The sequence below is a fragment of the Eublepharis macularius genome, chromosome 12, assembly GCF_028583425.1.
Source record: "Eublepharis macularius isolate TG4126 chromosome 12, MPM_Emac_v1.0, whole genome shotgun sequence".
Lineage (NCBI taxonomy): Eukaryota > Metazoa > Chordata > Lepidosauria > Squamata > Eublepharidae > Eublepharis > Eublepharis macularius.
In genome coordinates this window covers 61553163-61573824 of record NC_072801.1, presented here as the reverse complement: position 1 = coordinate 61573824, position 20662 = coordinate 61553163, and the positions used below count along the sequence as shown (strand labels likewise).

The window sequence follows — 20662 nt, the reverse complement described above, 5'->3', positions numbered from 1 at the left end:
TCTGAGAAAGAAATTAGTGAGGGAGGATAAGAGAAGCGGTAGGTAAGGGAGGAGGAGAGATAAGGGATAAGATGGAGAAAAAATTGAGGAAGAAGGCTGGAGTTGAAAGTGAAAGTAGGCCTAAGAAGCAGCTCGAAGCGCTGCTGCTACAGCTCTCCCTGGAGGCAGGAAAGAATGGAGGAAAGGGTGAACCACACACCAACAGGAGGAGAAAAATATGTAAATTCCTGCCTCCCTGGTTGGATGGTGGGAAACACCCAAGATGTCCTTCACCTCAGAAGGAGAACACATATATTTTGGGGAAAGACTCCAGGAGTATAAATCCAAACAAAACTATTTTAAGTTGCAACGGAAAGCAATAAAAAATACTTTAAATAAATGAAGACCCAGTATTGTATAGTGGCTATAGGTCTGGACCAGGATCTAGGATATACAAGTTCAAATCTCTACTCTGGCATGAAACTTGGTGGGTGGACCAGTCAGCCTAACCCTTCTCATGTTGATTGCTGTGAGGATAAATAGAAGAGAACCATGTATGCTGCAGAGAGCTCCGTAGAAAAAAGATGGGATAAGAATGTACTCGACAGCTAATACAACAGGTGAGACTACTCTAACAAATGATGGACATGTAGAAAATCCTTGAGTCATTTATGGTTTTTCAACTTAGGATGGAGATTTCAGGATAATGGGAAAGCAGTGTATAAGTAACCATATTGCACTCAGTTGTGATTTTAAATACTATTCATAATTTTATATTTTATAGGTTGGTTGATGTCAATAAAATATATTCTAGAGTAAAAAGACCCAATGGTAGGTCTGAGAGCACCTAATCATCTAACCAGTGTTGCGACGTGTTGGATGCTCTCTCACCTCTCCGTGTCTTTGGGCTTATGAGCAACCAGTCTCTTGCCATACAGAGTACTGTGAGCCTAAGGATTTTCCTTGTTTGCTTATAGAATAATAGGAAGCAAGTTGGCATAACAGGTAGGAACTGCAAGCGACCCTGATCTCATCACAGCCATGGAAGCACAATAGCTAGTTTAGAAGGCATGCCATAAACTCAGAAAGAATGCCCCTGACATAACAGTAGTCTTGAGGGAAAAAAACTAACTAAAGGTTTGAAGACCATTGTATAAGGTGTTTCAGTTGAACAAGGAGCTCTTAGGCACAGTGCTCTCTTGTCTGACTGCATGTCTTGCCACAAGAGTGAACTGGTGACATCTACCTTTAAGTACCCTTTTCTCACCTACCCCCTGACACTTCAGTAAGATAACCAAGTCCAACCCCTAGCACACGTCCTCCCTGCCTTCCTTATTTAGAAGTTTTCCCATGTCAGGAACACTTCTATCATACCTCCACCCAGTGGGAAAGCTTGCACTTGCGCTTACCTGAATGTTCAGGAGAGGTAATATAACCTGTTTTCTCTGCTACTACTGATACAACAGGGACCCATACACTCCTGTTATGAGAAACAGGGACCCTTACAGTCCCCCACCCCAAACATCTCTCCTGAGTTTGAACAAGTGTATGGATGTTACCTTGAGCATTTTATTCTAGCTTTTTAGTATTGGATGCTACATACATGCTTGATATTATTGTTATTTCATCATTGTAATTTGGTATTCTACTCAATAATCACTGTTTCCCTACCATATTAAAACCATGGTTTTTCCTTCCAAACTTGCTCTGGAGCCCTATCACTTTGTCACAAGTCCTTACAGTGTGTAATCTGAGTTCAATATGGCCCTCTAACCAAGTGTTAGAATCTAAATATACACTCCCATCTAGGATAGGAGTGAGGGATAGCAGAAAGGTTTATTTCCTATGCTTGCCTATTTTGTGTAAACTCTGGGTCCACTTTAAGTAGTACTGGGTCCATTCACAAAGAACATTTCTAAAATACCTATACACAGACAACACATTAACAAGAGATCCTAAATCCTTTCTAAGCTTCCCAAAATAAATATGTGCAAGTGTTCATTTAGCCATCAAATGAAAAGGGTCTCAGCCTGGTGTGTTGCCTTATTCCTCTTTGGTTAAAGACTGATGCAACACTGGTAGAGTAGTGGGGATGATACAGAGGCTCTTCTCAGCACGTTCAATATTAATGTACCATACCCTTCTCCAGGGTCACGCTTGGGTGGGTGGAGGGACTTCTGAAAAACTGTGGCCAAGGCTAGTTATGGATAGTGCTACCTACAATAAGCACCTACAATTTCAATGAGGCAATTCTCCACAAAGTTCTGTAACAGTTTGGCAACTGATTTTAAATGCTTCTTTTAAAAAAATAAATAAAGAGAAGGATGGATGGATGAATGAATACTGCACGTGCTTTAAAAAGATAGGTCAGGCAGCTTAACTGAAGGAGGGAGAAAGGAATGTTATGAATGGCTGAAACAGTCTGATAAACTGAAGGAGAGTAGCAAGTAAAGAACTTGTGGGGTCTTCTTAACCTTTACATCTGTTTTCTCAATTCAAATGATTTGAGTGTTTAAATCCTTTTCATGCAGTTCCATTATGCAAAAGTATTCTCAAGGTATTTTAGGTTACCATCAGCACAAAAGGGAAAATAATATAACCTGAAAAACAATGTTCTCTGAAGATGCACGTTCTTCCAAATTCGGGTTAGTTGTGTTTGAAAAAATTTCATTGGCTGCCACATTCTGCACTGACAAGTTGACCTATATAAAACCAAAGCAAACACACAAAACTTTATAATTAATACAGATCTATGTTCCCTTACACTCTGTGAAGCAAGCTGCTAGGGAAACCTTCTATTTCAGCTTTGCCAGTACCTTTTAGGAACACTTTGACAGAGTCATATGGAAGGAGGACAATAGGCCTCTTCCTTGAAACAGTCATCCTAAGCACCTCTTCTAAGCCCTCTGATTTCAATGGACTTACAAAGATGTAATTCTGCTTAGGATGGCACTGTTTCCCCTCCCCAACTCATCTCAACATGATTCAGGTATAATAGCAATTGTTTGTTTTTTTAGAAAAAGACACAAGGGTCACTTGTGAAAATGCTGAAAGATTTGACAGTCCCTGAATATCAGATTCACTAGTTTTATCAATAAGGCAACAACAGCAATCTTGTATTCTAAACCAGTGCTGAGTAATTGATATGTGGGTCTAGATTGATTCATTTTTATCTCACCCTACCTATTACTTATGTATTACTTAACCATTTTAACTTTTTACCAGTATTTCAGTATTATCTACCATAAGATCTAGTCTACCAATTATCTTTATCTTACAGTTAAATTATAAAATATATCAATGTGCAATCATATTCAAATTTAGAGGACTGAGATATCTTATAAATTTTATCCATTATAAGCAAAATAATTTCTCCATTTCTCTTCAGATTCTTTAATTCACCTTCTATTTATGTAACTCATCAATTTTGCCATCACTAAGGTCCAATGTTCAGTCCCTAAGTTCCCCAGTTAAATTACTTCTGGTAGCGCTGTTGGGAAATACATCTCCCTGCCCAAGACCCTAGAGAACTACCATACTGCCTTCTCTGACTGCCAATGTTGAACCAATTATCTGTCTTAGTATCATGCAGCTTCATATTTTGCTTCCTGCACAGTTGGTATCTTCCATGTAAGAACAGTATCAATTGATGTGGCCCCACAATTTCTACTTTAGTTATATAAATGCCCTGAGAAACATTTGATGTAAGGTAGTTACATGGATATTATTCTTAGCAGCTCATGAAATGAGTTTTGAGAAGTCTAAGATAGTTAAAAACTAATGAGCAACACATTTCATTTCATTTTACTGTTCACACTGAGGGAAAGTGGTAAGATTTCTGTTAAACGTATTTACCTTACCTCTAAATTTTATGGGTGTAGGAATGCTGAATTCAATAGCAATAAAAAGAGCTATGCTGGATCAGACCAGTGTGCCATCTAGTCCAACATGCTGTTTCACACACTGGTGGATCAGTTGCCCAAGACGGTCAGCAAACAGGGCACAAAGGCCAAAGCCTTCTCCTGATGCTGCCTCCCAGCACTGGTGTTCAGAGGTAAAGGCTCTCGGAAATGCTTTAATTTTTCCCATGATTGCAGCACTGGAACTCATCTCCCACACAGACATAATACCAATTTTGCTGCTCATCAGCTATTCTGTTTCCTTTCCAGAAAATGTCACTGTACCTGCAGTTTCAGTTTCTAGTTTTGTTTCTAAATTTAATTCCCTCACAGGAGGAAAATCCTTTTGATACTCATTCTTCTCTAACAGCACGTTAATCTAACCAGGAATAAATTGAATTCATTTTGAGGGCAGCAGTGAACATTTTTGATCATACAGCCATTTTCATAAATAGTTCTTAATTAAGAATTTAGGCAATGAAATTATGTAGACTGGAGCTACACATGTTGTATGGGACAGCTGGGAACAGTCATTATGGTCCCACAGACATGAAGAGGGTTGTATTCAACAAGATCCAGCCTCAAAGGCCATCTCTAAAGCACCACGTGGCCACAAGAAAGCCACCAGCCACTATCCAATGCAGTATAAACCATGCTGAAGCCCAATTATTCAGTGAGCTGCAGTGTACTTAATATTGTCTTGGATTGTGACATATGGGTTTTAGTTTGCTGTTGGAAAAATGGAAATAATAATTTGATCCAACTGAGGATAACTGTCACAGAATATGGAGAAATGCACAGAACAATAGAGTAGATGTAGCTCCTGCACAACAGGTTTTAGATAAAAGAAAGATCTTGCATGGAGATAGATTTCTCTGAAAACAATAGGACTAAGTCCAAGTAAATAGTCACTGAGATAATAATTATTTTAAAAATTAATAGCTATTCAAAACATTTAATTCTCTCAAATAAAACTTAAAACAATACTACAAGGTAAACTATAAAAGGGAGTTAGGTCCATCAATAGCTATTTAAAGAGTAAAGAGAATCTCCATATTCAGATGCAGCAAACCTCTGAAACTCATTGCTAGGAGGCACTTTGGTCTCTGCATCCTACAAAAGATTCTCTACTATGAGTTTACTGAAATCTTTTTTTAAAACAAAGACTCTAGGAAGTGGAAATGTGCATCCATAGAACATAATAACCCTACTTATTTTCTCTGCAGCCATAGAGACGTCCAATATTGCTACCTAGCCAAAAGATCCCCATTAATATCAGTTATAGGTTCACCTCCAAAGAGGATCCTTTGACCATACACAGAAAGCCAAACGAATGGGGCATCATTTTATACCAGATCTCTGAACTTTAAAACATTATGAGCACTGTCCCCAATAACTTTTGACTTTAGGCATTCAGAAAGAGGGGAAATGTATAATTTCTGTTCTAATTAGATAGATTACCATAACTCTCTTAAGAAATTTTAACCAATATCTAACAATTTTATGTATTTAAATATATTGCCCAGCTTTCTAGATATGCTTAGACATGTAATCAATGTATTTGTTAGATACTACTGTATATGCTGATGCAAATTCTGATCCCGGATCGTAATAACAATAAACTAAACTAAACTAATTTCTGTTCTCATATTCTTGATCATAGCACAGCATTAACTAAAGCATGACATTGGTTTTGCAAGATAAACAATCAAATCTATTTAGATTTCCTTTACAAAAGCAGTTCCTGGAACTTTAGAATCAATCTAGATAGGACCAATTAGCCATCTCTCAGATACCATATTGGTCAGGAAATTCCTTCCTATTATCATAAACACATATACAACAGTCACATATAAAACAGATAGAAACAATTCCAATTATCCCCAAATCTTGTGTGTGAGTTGTACAATTGTAAGACACTCTCTGGCATGTCAGGCTGTATACAGGGACTGATTTTAGTTACAATATCAAGAGAAATCCACTTCTTGGATACACACCTTAATGCGGTGAGGGGGTCTGAGTGTGTCAGTGAAGCTGAGAGCAACACCGTCAGGAGCACAGGCTTGGTCAAGGACTTCCGGTTTGGCTAATGGCGGGCTGAACCGGTCCAGGGAGCTGGACCGTCAAGAGTGACTGTTTTGGGCAGGCCAGGTGCTCAGATCACCGGCTGCCACTCCTATCCAGGTAGGAGAGGAGCCAGAACGCTACAAGTTCCAGAGAGAGTGAGATCTCAGCGGGGGGGGGAGGGTCCAGGACGATGGATCCCCCACATCGCTTTGAGGTACTCTCGAAGAAGGACGAGCTAACATCTCTGCAGCACTCTCTGAGCCATTCCTCGGCATAAGCCCGCCAGGATCCAAGCTTCAGAACCAGATTTGGCTAACTGGTAACGAATGAGGCAGCATGAAAGACCCAAACGGAACAAATCGAGGTAAAAGATCTTTATCTGGCTTTCGGACTTTAAAAGAGAAGGAAAATTTCTACTAAAAAGGAAAATTGTTGATTGAGATGATAGAATAAGACAGGAGCAAGGCATCTTGAAGGAAGATTTGGAATTTGATAGACTATAAAGTGTAAAAGAAGAGAAAATAACTTTTGTTTATGCATACTTGCGGTTTGGAGAAAGATAGCTGGCCGTGAGAAAAGGGGAGGAGGTGGAGGAACGGCTGAGCAAATATTGCGAGAGAACGGAATGTAAAAAGAACAACGAGCGGAACTGCCTAGAGAGGCCTGATTTGGAAAAGCAGGAAGCAAAGCAGCAAAGAAAACCCCGAAGAAACAACGCGAGACATAGCAGCGAGAAGGCGAGAGGAAGTGGATATTCATTACTTTGAACTACCACAGAGTTGCCATAGAAACTCTCCGCCCGATATCTGGTGAGATTAAAATAATACGAATATTTAAAGCAAAAGATAAAGAAGATGTCGGGGGGGGGGAGAAATTTAATGTAAACTCGAAGAGAGTGGAGAAGGAACGGCAGGCTGCTATGGGATCGGCTATAAGATCGCTGGGAGAAAAAGTTGCAGAGGGTCACAAAGCATTGATACAACTTATTTGGGAAATGAATGAAAGTCTAATTAAAAGTATTAAGGATACATTTAAAACAGAAGTGGAATCGAGAGATGAGGAGCAAGTAACTAGGCAGACAATGCAAGGAGAGGAGCAGGTGGCAGAAATTGACTACAAAACAGCAGGATGCAAGCAACAAAAATGTGAGGGGAGAGGAGAAACGGAGCAGTATTTGCAAGAAGAATTGCATGAAGAGCTACCAGGATTTTTAAAGAAGCAAGTGCAAGTACTAGCAACAAGCATGAAAGAGAGAACCATCCCCAGTTACTTCAAGCAGAAGAAGCTACCAAGTGATAGAAGAATTCAAGCGAAGAAGAAAGCCGGGAAAAGTAACATGAATACAAGAATCAAGCTACAAGTGGGAGTTACTTAAAAGACTAAGGCCATAGTTGAAAGTCTGAAGAGTTTATTTTCTACCTTTTGGAATTGGGATGTATGTTGTTTTTAAGATCAAAAGTTAATTGAAGAAATTAGTTATTTAAGATAAATTGAATAAGGGAAATGTAATGTATAGTTAATTAGGCAAATTGATACCAAATAAATTTATATATAAAATGGTAGAAGTAAGTAAGAGGAAGGTTAAATTGTTAAAAGTCTTTTTCAGATAAATGGAAAAATTGTGAAATGTAATGTAAAGTTAATTATGCAAATTGATATTAGGTAAATTTATATATAAAATTGTAGAAGGAATTAAGAGAAAGGTTAAATTGCTAATCTTAATTTAAAGTGTAATAGTAGAGAATAAACTAAATTAAAGGATTCGGAAAATATTAAGGTAAATGTATGTTAAAGAAAAAAAATGGGAATTATAAGTGAATGGTTTGAAGAAATTTATATGTGCAAAAGAAATATGTTTTGATGGCCTTTTTTTTTTAATTTATTGGTGAGTTCATTACATATTTTAATAAATACATCCCCATCCTCTCTAATTTACTTTATCCCCCCCTTTCCCCCCCATCGACTTCCAACAGCTTTCCAACCCTTAAACCCCCTTATTATTAACCCATCTTTCACTTATATTCTACTATAACACTTATATACTGTCCCTTACTCCAAGCGTATTCCAAACAAAATTCTCTTTTTATACTATGATAAATCCCATATCTATTCAACTCTCCACTGGCTAATCTTAATATTCTAAATAATATTGTTTTCTTAAACATAATACACAGAAAGAATAAAAATATTTTCTTAATCATAGTGCTCGCTTAGATTATAATAGTTAATTTCCCCCTTAATGGTAAAGTCACTTCTCTCTTCTATCTGCTACATTTTAAAAACTCTCAAACTGCCACAGTTTTCCTTTCACATCGCATTTCTTTTCTAGGTACTGTTTCAGTTTTCCCCAATCCGCAATGTATTGTCCTGGTTCGAGATCGTTAAGTTTTCTTGTCATTTTATCCATCTCCGCCATGTACAGCAATTTATAGATCCAGTCCTCAATAGTTGGTATTTCTTGTACTTTCCATTTCTGCGCATACAAAAGTCTCATCGCTGTTGTCATATAAAATAACAATGTTCTATACTGCTTTGGAACATCTTCCATTCCCAGGTTCAGTAGCAACAATTCCGGGTTTTTATTTATTTGAATTCGTAGAATCTCATTAATCATTTCGATTATATTTCCCCAGTATTGTTTAGCTACTTCACAAGTCCACCACATATGATACAATGATCCTTCATGCTTTTTGCATTTCCAGCATTTATCTGACATATTGGTTTTACCTAGCACAATTTTCTTTGGTGTTAAATACCATCTGTAAATCATTTTATATACATTCTCCCTAATATTGGTACAAGTTGATATCTTCGTTGTGTTTTTCCACAGGTGCTCCCACACCTCCATTGTTATTTCTTTATGAAAATTTATTGCCCACTTCACCATCTGGACTTTTACTGTTTCATCTTCCGTATGCCACTTTGAGTACTTTGTAAATCTTTGAAATTTCTTTCTTATCTTCTTGCAATATCACTTCTTCTAGTTCTGAATTTTCCATTCTTATTCCTCCCTTTAGACAATCGGAATTGTAAAGATCTCTAATCTGTCTATATTGAAACCATCCATAACAAGGAGACAATTCTTCTGTTTTCATTCTTAATGTTGTATTTGTATTAGCTCCTTGTAAGTTAAGCATTGCTGTTCATTATCGACAGTTCTTGGATCTATTACTTCATACGGAACCACCCATGATGGAATTCCGTCTTCCATGTAAACGTTATATTTCTTCCAAATTGTGAAGAGGCTTTTCCGGATATAGTGCTGTAAAAACATGGAGTCTGCTTTTACCTTATCGTACCACAAGTATGCATGCCATCCAAATATTTTTTGTGTCCCTCCAAAGCCAGCAATTTACGGTTTTTTAACGTTATCCAATCCTTTAGCCATAACAGGCATATTGCATCATAGTATAATTTTAAATTGGGTAGTTGAAAACCACCTCTCTCCTTCGCATCCTGTAATACTTTCATTTTCACACGTGGTTTTTTTCCTGCCCAAACAAAGTCTGAAATTTTCCTTTGCCATTTGTCAAATTGTTTAGAGTCTCGGATTATTGGAATTGTTTGCAACAAGAACAGCACTCGAGGTAAAACATTCATCTTTACTGCTGCTATTCTTCCCAACCATGATATTCAATTTGTTCCATTTCATCAGGTCTCTCTCTATTTGTGTCCATAATTTCTCATAGTTGTTTTTAAATAAGTCTATATTTTTCGCAGTCAATTCAATACCAAGATACTTTACTAGTTACCTCACAGTCTGTTAACTCCATTAGTTCCTGCTGTTTCTGCTTGGTCATATTCTTACATAATATTTTCGACTTCTTTTTATTCACATAAAATCCAGCCAAGTCTCCAAACTCTTTTATTTTGTCTATTATCTTTGGCATATTCTCCATTGGATCTTCTACTAACATTATATCATCCGCAAATGCTCTGACCTTGTAGGAAAATTCCTTTATTTTTATGCCTCGAATTGTGTCATCCTCCCGTATTTGAATCATCAATATCTCCAAAATCAAAATGAACAGCAATGGAGACAGTGGACAACCCTGTCTTGTACCCTTACTTATTTTCAATTTTTTGATCAAATCGTCATTCACTACAATCGCTGCACTTTGGTCTCTATAAATTTCTTTAACAGCTTGTATGAACTTTTCTCCCAATTGCAGCTTTTCCATAGTGGCAAACATAAAGTCCCAGTTCAAATTATCAAATGCTTTTTCCGCATCCACGAAAAAGAAACCAACTTCCTTATCGCAATGTTTGTCATAGTATTCAATAGCGTTTATTACTGTCCTTAAATTATCCTTGATTTGTCTGTTAGGTAGAAATCCAGCCTGTTCTTCTGCAACAAATTCCATCAGCCATCCCTTTATCCTTTCCGCCAATACTTTTGCAAATATTTTGTAATCATTATTCAGCAATGAAATTGGCCTATAATTTTTAACATTGGTCAAGTCCTGTCCGTCTTTTGGAATCAATGATATATTGGCTTCGTTCCATGTCTATGGTATCCTTTGGCCTTGCATCACTTCATTCATTACCTCCCTCAGAAAAGGTGCCAATTTGTTAGTCATCATTTTATAGAACTTTGCCGTTAGTCCATCCGGTCCAGGTGCTTTCCCTAGTTTCGTTGATTGGATGGCTTCTTTTATTTCTTCCTCTGTCACTTCCCTATTTAATTTTTCTTTCCTTTCCTCTGACATCTTTGGAAGTTTCATTCGCTCCAAATATTCCACTATTGAATCTCTGTTCACCTCTTTTTTCTGATACAGTTTTGCATAAAATTTATAAAAAGCCTTACTAATAGCTGGTTGGTCTAATAATACTTTGTCTTCCTCTCGAATTTTGATTATAGTTTTCTTCTCTCTTTTTTTCTTCAACTGCCAGGCTAAATATTTACCAGGTTTATTCGCACCTTCAAATATTTTTGATTGGTTTTTTTCAAATTCCACTCCAGTTCTTTATTATTCATTGCCACCAATTGTTCCTGCAATATTTTAATGTCTTGATATATTCGCTTCTTCCCTGGTTTTTTCTTAAGTTGTATCTCCTTGGCTTTAAATTTTTCCATTATTTCCTTTCTCTTCTCCTCTTTTCTTCTTTTGTCTCTTGCATTTAAATCCATCAGTATTCCTCTTATTACAGCTTTGTAAGTATCCCATACCTTGTAAATTGACATCCTTGTTGATGTTATATTGTATGAAAAACTTGGTCTCCTTTCGTAGCAACGCCATATTATCTTCTATCTGCAGCAAGTCCTCATTTATTCTCCATCCTCTTTTTTGTGTATTTTCCAAACCTCCACATAATTGGATTATGATCTGAGCCTGCCTTAGGCATTATCTCCACATCTCTAGTCCACAATGCCAATTCTTTAGAAGCCCAGATCATATCAATTTGTGATAATGTAAAATGCCTTGCCGAATAGAAAGTGTAGTCTGTTTTTAAGATTTTGTCTTCTCCATACATCTTCCAGACTTTCCTGTTCCTTAATCGCAAAAAACGACTTTGGCAAAAGTCCTCTCTTTTTTTTGTGCAGATTTGGATTTCTTGTCTTCTTCCAAGTTAGTAACTCCATTGAAGTCTCCTGCTAAGATTATCTGATCATAGGTCAACTCATCAAATTGTTCTTGTAGGTCTTTAAAAAAATTTTCTTTTGCGCCATTAGGTGCATAAATCCCCATCACCAAAATCTTCTTTAAGTTCCAGGTTATTTCCACTGCTACATAGCTAGCTTCTGCATCACTCATCACTAATTTTGGCTGCAGCTCTTCCTTAATGTACAATACAACTCCTCTCTTCTTCTTTTTAGATGCAGCTACAAATTCATTTCCAAACTTTGCAAATTTCAAATACTTTAAATCCTGCTTTTTAATATGTGTCTCTTGCAGACATATAATATTACATTTTTGTTTAAGAAGCCAGTGGAAAATAGCCCTACATTTGCAAGATGAGTTTAGTCCATTCACATTCCAAGTTATAATTTTACACTCCATGATCACATTCTTGTACTTTTTGGTAAGTCCTTTTCGTTATTCCTGATAAAAATTTCCAACTCGTGACCAGATCTGATGTTCCTCCTTACTCCCCCAGATTCGAATGCCAGTCCTTCTGGTATTTCCCACCTGTATCTAATTTTCATATCCTTTAGCATCTGGACCAGCTCTCTGTATTTTTTCCGCTCCAACAACACCGATCTGGGCAGTTCTTTCATAATTCTCACAACTTTCCCATCGACTTCTAATGGTTCTTGAAATTGTTTACTCACAATTGACTCTCTAATACTTCTGGTCGTAAATTGCACAATTATATCCCTTGGTAATTTCTTCTGAGCTGCAAATTTTGAGTTGATTCTGTATGCCACGTCCAGGAATGCTGCGATTTTGTCTTCTCCTTTCCCCAGGTATTCCGCCAAAATTTCTGTAGTTTGCTCTTGGGCTGATTTTTCCTCCGTCTCCGGAATCCCACGAAGTCTAAGTTGCTTTTCCATTTGTTTACATTCAGCTACGGCCATTCTTCCCTTCATTCCTCGCATCTCCGTTTTCTGTACGTCCGCTAGGGTATCAACCGTGTTTTCTACTACATTAAGTCTTTGCTGTGTAGCTTGCAAGTCATTCTGTAGTTGATCCATTTTCTTTGTAAGTTCTGCCATCTCTGATTTAAGTACCTCTTTAAAAGCTTTTAAATTCTCTTGCATCATTTCTTTAAGTTCTTTATTTCCTTCTGAAACTTTTTTGTCCAAATTCTCAAGCGCCATTTGCCACTCCTTTTTCGACATCGTGGGGCTCGCTTTGCCTCGCTCCCACGAGTCAGCTCTTTTCCTCAGCTCCGTGGCGTTGATTTGTCACTTTCTATTATTTTTAAAAGTCTATATTCAATTAATTTTTTTAAGAATAGTATTTACGCAGTCCAAAATGTCGGGCATTTTTTCTCTATGGTTTTATGTTGAAGCTATCGCCCTTATCTTCACTTAAGATGGCCTACTTCCGTTTTGCTTGAAGTCACAGCTTTGCCCTCTTTCAAAATGGTGATCTTATACTTCCATTTTTAGCAAACCGCTTCTTTCCAGTCTCTCTATGACTTTGACGCACTTCCTGTTCCTCTTCCTTCCCCGCAGTTCTTGCGTTGTTAAAACTTTCTCACTGTTCGCTATCTCTCTCTGACCGCAGGTATGTAAACAATAGCCTTTTTTCTGCTTTAACTTCTTTTTACAATGTCAGTTTTCAACGTTTCATTTACCGGAGATCCCTCCTTTATATAACAAGTCTCTTGCAGTTTTTAAAACTCCTTTATCCCTTCATTTTTATTTGTAATCTGTCCCGAATTGAGAGATAGCAATCTTTACCTTCTTAAACGTTTCCTTTGGGTTGTAATCGCTGCTTCTTTTATCCAATCAAATCAAATTCCCTTTTTTGGTTGCTGAAGCTTGGGCACGCAGGTCTTATGCCAGAATGTGACTCCAAAGTCGCTGCAGAGATCTCGGCAACCTCTCTTCGGGTGGGACCTCAAGGGTGGATGGGGGCTCATTGCGTAGAACCCCCCTCACACCCGAGATCAACGCGCCCTCGAGGTCTTGAGCGTACTTGCCAGTTCTCCGCCTGAGAACCGGGGGCTGCGGGCAATTTGCGCCCCCTCCAGCCCTACAAACAGCGGCTTGGACAGCTCAGCTCCCTGAGCTGCGTTAGACCTCCATGTAGCCCAAACCGGAAGTCCTGTTTTGATGGCCTTTTGATAGTTTATTAATAGCTATAGAATTGTATTAAGAAATGGTAAGTTAGGATTTTACCTCTAGTTAGTAGGGACAAATGAGAAGTAATATAGAATAAATGATAAGAAAAAATGGGACCATAGTGCTGTCGGGAGTCTACACAGAAAAGGGGGGAGGGGGAGGAGTTGGGATGCATCTATGGATATAGGGGGGAATGTATTTGTAAGATACAAATGAATTGTATGTCAACACATCCAATAAAAATGTTTTTTTTTAAAAAAGGAGCACAGGCTTGGTCAAGAGTCTAAACTTCTGGAGCGTCACTCAAGGCGGAAGGGTCAAAGCTGAGACACCAGGCTAAGATGTATCCACCCCCTTCAGGAATCAACGGTCACATCAGCAGAAGAGAATTGAATGTTCCAGTGGTGATTGGAGCGGAAGAATTCTACTGGGCAGCAGCAGTAGTGGAAGGTGACATTGGTGCAGGACCTTTCATAGACAACGGCAGTGTCACTTCAACTAACCCTGGTTAGTATTGCAAAGTGGAAGAAGGCAATGGTAAACCACTTCTGCTAATCTCTTACCTTGAAAACCCTATGATGAGACAATCCAAAATGAAAAAAGATAATAGTGCTGGACGACAGGAGCCCCAAGGTTGGATGGCACTCAATTGGCTACTGGGGAAGAGCCAAGGACAAGTACGAATAGCACTATTCAGAATGATGGGACTGGATTAAAACCAAAAGGATGTCCAGTTGCAGAGGTGAATAGATGCAAAAGGAACGTCCAAAGCTGTTTGACACACATAATAGGAACATGGAACGTGAGAAGTATGAAAACAGGTAAGCTAGAAATTGTAAAACAAGAAATGTGTATCCCTATTCTGCAAACCATTCCATCTTTTCTCAGAACAAAAAGAATCTTCAAAACTCCACAGGCTAACCGCATTTATGACCGTCTGGAACAGGCCCTCTTACGTGAGAGAATCCATACTACCCTCAGAGAACTTGCTGCCACAGACAAGGAGCTATTCTCCTTGGATATCAACACCAGCCACAAAATGAGAAGTCATGATTGGGACAAGATTGATAATCTCACCTACAGAAAGATGGAACATGTGTTTACCAGCCATACTTCCAGACAGAAGCAGAAGTTTAACAAATTACAGGAAAAAAGACAGACAAACCCAATGCTCGACCATGCATGCATTGTCATCAATCTGACGGATTGTCAACTCTCACCAGAAGAAACCTCCATCTTGGCTAAGGGAGGAACTTTGCAGTCATCCCCACCGAAATTCCTGTGGAAGACATCATTGCAAATGTGGAAGCTGCCATTCATCATCTACCTGAAGAGAAAGCTGAGGAAATAAGAGGAGAGACGGCCAGGATTCTACGTAAGGCAAAACTTCCCACCAGCAATATAACACGCACGGAGAGGAATGCCATCAAAACCCTCAATGCGGATCCAGACATCATTATTCTACCAACTGACAAAGGCAATGCCACAGTGATCATGAAAACAGAAGAATACAAAAGGAAGATTAAGGAACTCCTGGACCCTTCCACCTACAAAAAATTAAAACGAGATCCAAACTGCAAAATCACCAGGCTAACTAATGCGCTGATCAAGAATTCCTCACTTCATCCCGACATGCACAGAAAACTATGCAAGACAGAAGCACAGCCACCACGACTATATGGACTCCCTAAAATTCATAAGGATTCAGTCCCACTCCGACCCATCGTGAGTGCCATTGGTTCACCAACATATGAATTAGCTAAACATCTAGCCAATCTTCTACAGGACCACAACGGAAAAACCATGTCTTACATCAAAGATTCAGAACATTTCATCAACACAATCAGTTCTCTGAAACTCAATCCACAGGACATACTCGTCAGTTTTGATGTTGTATCCCTGTTTACCAAGGTTCCAGTAAAAGACACAATTGCACTTATTAATCAGATTTTTCTAGAGGATGTAACAGCCTTATTCCAACATTGTCTGACAACCAGTTACTTCCAATGGGATAACGAATTCTATGCTGGATGGGGTGGCCATGGGAAGCCCTCTCAGCCCAGTTACAGCAAACTTCTACATGGAACATTTTGAAAAAACAGCTCTAGAATCAGCACCCCATAAACCTACAGTCTGGTTCCAGTTGGTGGATGATACCTTTATCATTTGGAGCCATGGTGAGGAAGAATTGATGGGAGTTTTTAAACCACCTCAACAATATCCACCTGAACATACAATTCACCATGGAGAAAGAAATCAAGGGTAAACTTTCATTTCTAGATACCTTGGTCATCTGCAAAGCAAACTTTCAGTTAGGTCACAAGGTCTACAGGAAACCAACTCACATGCATCGGTACTTACACAAAAACTCCAATCACCACCCCCGACAGAAAAGAGGCATAATAAAAACATTAGTAGACCGTGCAAGACGGATATGTGAATTGCACTTTCTCAACGAGGAAATTAATCATCTAAACCATGCACTTCAAGCAAATGGCTACTCCAGAAATGAAATCAGAAGAGCGAGTAACAGTCTCCCACAGGAGAAGTGTTTTTGCCATATATCAAAGGAATCACTGATCAGATGGGAAAGCTTATGAAAAAGTACAGCTTACAAACCGTATTCAGACCCACCAGAAAAATACAACAGATGCTACGTTCAGCAAAAGACAGTAGAGACCCCCTCACCTCTGCAGGAGTATACCGTATACCTTGCAGCTGTGGACAAGTTGACATCGGGACCACAAAGCGTAGCATCCAGACAAGAATAACAGAACATGAAAGACACTGCAGACTTGGACAACCTGAAAAATCAGCAGTGGCTGAACCTAGCCTAATTCAAACAGGACACAGTATCCTATTCCAGGACACTAAAATACTTGACAACACTTCCAACTACTTTGTCAGACTGCACAGGGAAGCCATTGAAATTCATAAGCGTAAGCACAATTTCAACAAGAAAGAAGAGACTTTAAGAATGAATAGAGCATGGGTTTCAGCCCTGAAAAACACCAGGCTAACAAAACACTCTATACCCGACAATAGCCCTGCAGAGAAGATTAGTACATCAAGCACCAATCCATATGCAAAAGAACCTCCTCAGGATACAGTGAAGCCTCCCTCCATTAGCATTCCACACCCTTGGAAACGCTTACAGGATGACTCAGCTCAACCCCACCCCTCCTGAGTAGATATAAATGACCTGCGAACATCTTTTCCACACTGTGACACTGAGAGATCTCTGTCTTTTGGTGCTACACCTCTGAAGATGCCAGCCACAGCTGCTGGCGAAACGTCAGGAACTACAATGCCAAGACCATGGCTATACAGCCCAGAAAATCCACAACAACTATCATTCTCCGGCCGTGAAAGCCTTCGACAATATAAAGAAATGGAACGTTTAAACATTGCAGTCCTGGGTGTGAGTGAACTAATGTGGACCGACTCAGGACATTTTCAGTCAGAAAATCATACAGTATTTTACTGCCGAAATGAACTCAAAAGAAAAGGTGTTGCTCTAATAGTGAGACGAGACATAGCACAAGCAGTTAAGAGCTACAATGCAAAGTCTGACCAAGTAATATCAATCAGACTTCAGGGAAAGCCTGTTAACATAACCAACATTCCAGTTTATGCTCCAACGACAGTTGCTGAGGAGGAAGAAATAGAAAGCTTTTACACAAGTGTCCAGGAAGAAACTGACCATACCCCTAAACAAGATATGCTGATAATTATAGGTGACTGGAATGCAAATGTAGGCGATAAAGCAGAATCAAACATAGTTGGAAAATTTGGATTAGGATCACGAAATGAAGCAGGAGAGCATCTCATAGAATTTTGTGAAGCCAACAACCTGTTCATTGCTAATACATGCTTCAGGCAACCAAAAAGACAATTGTATACATGGAAATCACTGGGTGACCAATATAGGAACCAAATAGATTACATAAGTGGAAGTGGAAGATGAAGAAGCTCTGTTCTCTCAGCTAAAACAAGACCAGGAGCTGGTTGCGATACAGATCATGAATTGCTAATATAAAAACTCAGAATAAAGCTGAAGAGAAACACTAAAAGAATCGATGTATTGTCGAAGGCTTTCACAGCCGGAGAACGATGGTTGTTGTGGGTTTTCCGGGCTGTATTGCCGTGGTCTTGGCATTGTTGTTCCTGACGTTTCGCCAGCAGCTGTGGCTGGCATCTTCAGAGGTGTAGCACCAAAAGACAGAGATCTCTCAGTGTCACAGTGTGGAAAAGGTGTTGGCAGGTCATTTATATCTACTCAGGAGGGGTGGGGTTGAGCTGAGTCATCCTGTAAGAGTTTCCCAGGGTGTGGAACGCTAATGGCGGGAGGCTTCACTATATCCTGAGGAGGTTCTTTTGCATATGGATTGGTGCTTGATGTGCTAATCTTCTCCGCAAGGCTATTGTCGGGTGTAGAGTGTTTTGTTAGCCTGGTGTTTTTCAGAACTGGAAACCATGCTCTGTTCATTCTGAAGGTTTCGTCTTTCCTGTTGAAGTTTTGCTTATGCTTGTGAATTTCAATGGCTTCCCTGTGCAGTCTGACAAAGTAGTTGGAAGTGTTGTTCAGTATTTTGGTGTCCTGGAATAAGATTAAGATACTGTGCCCTGTTTGTGTTAGGCTATGTTCAGCCACTGCTGATTTTTCAGGTTGTCCAAGTCTGCAGTGTCTTTCATGTTCTTTTATTCTTGTCTGGATGCTATGCTTTGTGGTCCCGATGTACACTTGTCCACAGCTGCAGGGTATACGGTATACTCCTGCAGAGGTGAGGGGGTCTCTACTGTCTTTTGCTGATCGTAGCATCTGTTGTATTTTTCGGGTGGGTCTGAATACTGCTTGAAGGTTATGCTTTTTCATAAGCTTTCCCATCTGATCAGTAATTCCTTTGATATATGGCAAAAACACTTTTCCTGTAGGAGACTGTTTTTCCTTGGTTGTTTGATTCATCCTGGGTTTGATTGCTCTTCGGATTTCATTTCTGGAGTAGCCATTTGCCTGAAGTGCATGGTTTAGATGATTAATTTCCTCATTGAGAAAGCGTGGCTCACATATCCGTCTTGCACGATCCACTAATGTTTTCATTATGCCTCTTTTCTGTCGGGGGTGGTGATTGGATTTTTTGTGTAAGTACTGATCAGTGTGAGTTGGTTTCCTGTAGACCTTGTGACCTAACTGAAAGTTTGCTTTGCGGATGACCAAGGTATCCAGGAATGGGAGTTTTCCCTCGATTTCTTTCTCCACTGTGAATTGTATGTTAAGGTGGATGTTGTTGAGATGATTCAAAACCCCCATCAATTCTTCCTCCCCATGGCTCCAAATGATAAATGTATCATCCACAAACCGAAACCATACACTAGGTTTGTGGGGTGCTGATTCTAGAGCTGATTCTAGAGCTGTTTTTTCAAAATGTTCCATGTAGAAGTTTGCTATAACTTGGCTGAGAGGGCTCCCCATGGCCACCCCATCCATCTGTTCATAGAATTCGTTATCCCATTGGAAGTAACTGGTTGTCAGACAATGATGGAATAAGGCTGTTACATCCTCTGGGAAAATCTGATTGTTAAGTGCAATAGTGTCTTTTACTGGAACCTTGGTAAACAGGGATACAACATCAAAACTGACAAGTATGTCTTGTGGATTGAGTTTCAGAGAAACTCAATCCATGGGGAGGACTTTTTTCTGAAGTCAATGTATTCCAAACCTAACGCTCGAAAAAAGAGTTTGGTCTCCTCTCTGCCACAAACATGCACCAAGGGAGCCGGCCCTCAAGCCCATTCGGCGGGCACAGCACATGTCCTCCGCGCTTTCGGAAAGGGCACAACCGCACATGCCATCAGCGGTGTCCGCGGTGTTTGAAAGGGTACCGCTGCAAGCATAAATTTGCATCCAGCAATCCCTGGCAAGTGTCTGGTCTCCGTGCGCGCAGAGTGCATTGTTGGTCTCGGCACAAAACTTATAGTAGCGGACAACGCAGGACGCCACCTGCTGGCCAGTTCAGGAACAGCCACTGAAGGCTTATTTTTCGGCTGTGGTATGTGAGCACGCGCCAAGGGAAGCACATCACAGAAGCACCGCCGAGAACCCGTGGATGTTCGACCGCAAACACGTGCAGGATGGGGCGCCGATTACGCCGAAACACACGGGCAGCACGTGAACAGCAAAACCTGCCGGAGACACGTGTTAGAGCAATCGCGTGGAGAACACGTGAAATTTGTCACATCTGTTTCGGCTCTTAGTCTCATCCATTCCTCTAAATTTCAAATTATGACTGCGCACTTGAAGTTCCAGGTTCAAAATTCTAGTTTGTACACGATCATTTTCTGTTTGCAACACTCGAATGTCGTCTTGCATTGCTGCATTGAGCTCTACCACATTGTCCGTTTTTTTAAACTGCATTGTCCATAGCTATTTTGAGCTCTGAAATTTGGTCAGTTAATGGCTTCACCAGATCTGACATTCGATCTAAAATGCTTAATTCTAGCTCTTTCAGCAGCGTTTTAAGCATTAAATCCGAGGTAGGTGTATTAGTGTTTCCCGCGGCCGCCATTTTTATTCCCGCTACCACCTCTGCCTCTATATCCGCCTCTTGCTGCGACGCTGCAAAATAGCTTTGTAAGTTCTTTACTGACCTTTGTTGTTGTTTCTTATTATTTTTTTCGTGCTTACCCTTCATATTAGATCAATTAGAATGTGATTGAGGGTATTTTTAATGGGCTTTATGGTAGGGTTGAGACGGAGCCCGCTCTCTAGACATCCATCTCTCCCGACATCGACGCCATGCCCCCCAGGATGACATACTTTTGACGAAGAATCTTTTGATGAAGAACCAGAAATCCTAGAAAGTAAAGTAAAAGCTGCACTCAAAGCAATTGAGAGAAACAAAGCACCTGGAGTAGATGGAATACCAATAGAGCTATTTCAAGCCACAGAAATGGAGTCTATCAGAATCTTAACAAGAATATG

General features: G+C 39.6%; 1 protein-coding gene across 1 annotated transcript in view; it reads right to left on the bottom strand.

The window, feature by feature from the left end:
• The window catches only part of LOC129338715 (meiosis-specific kinetochore protein-like), a 48468-nt gene that overhangs the window by 7061 nt on the left and 20745 nt on the right, over positions 1-20662 (bottom strand). Inside the window, exon 11 of the mRNA XM_054993147.1 lies at positions 2580-2681. Coding sequence (XP_054849122.1) covers positions 2580-2681 — 102 coding nt within the window. The remainder of the gene's footprint in view (positions 1-2579; positions 2682-20662) is intronic.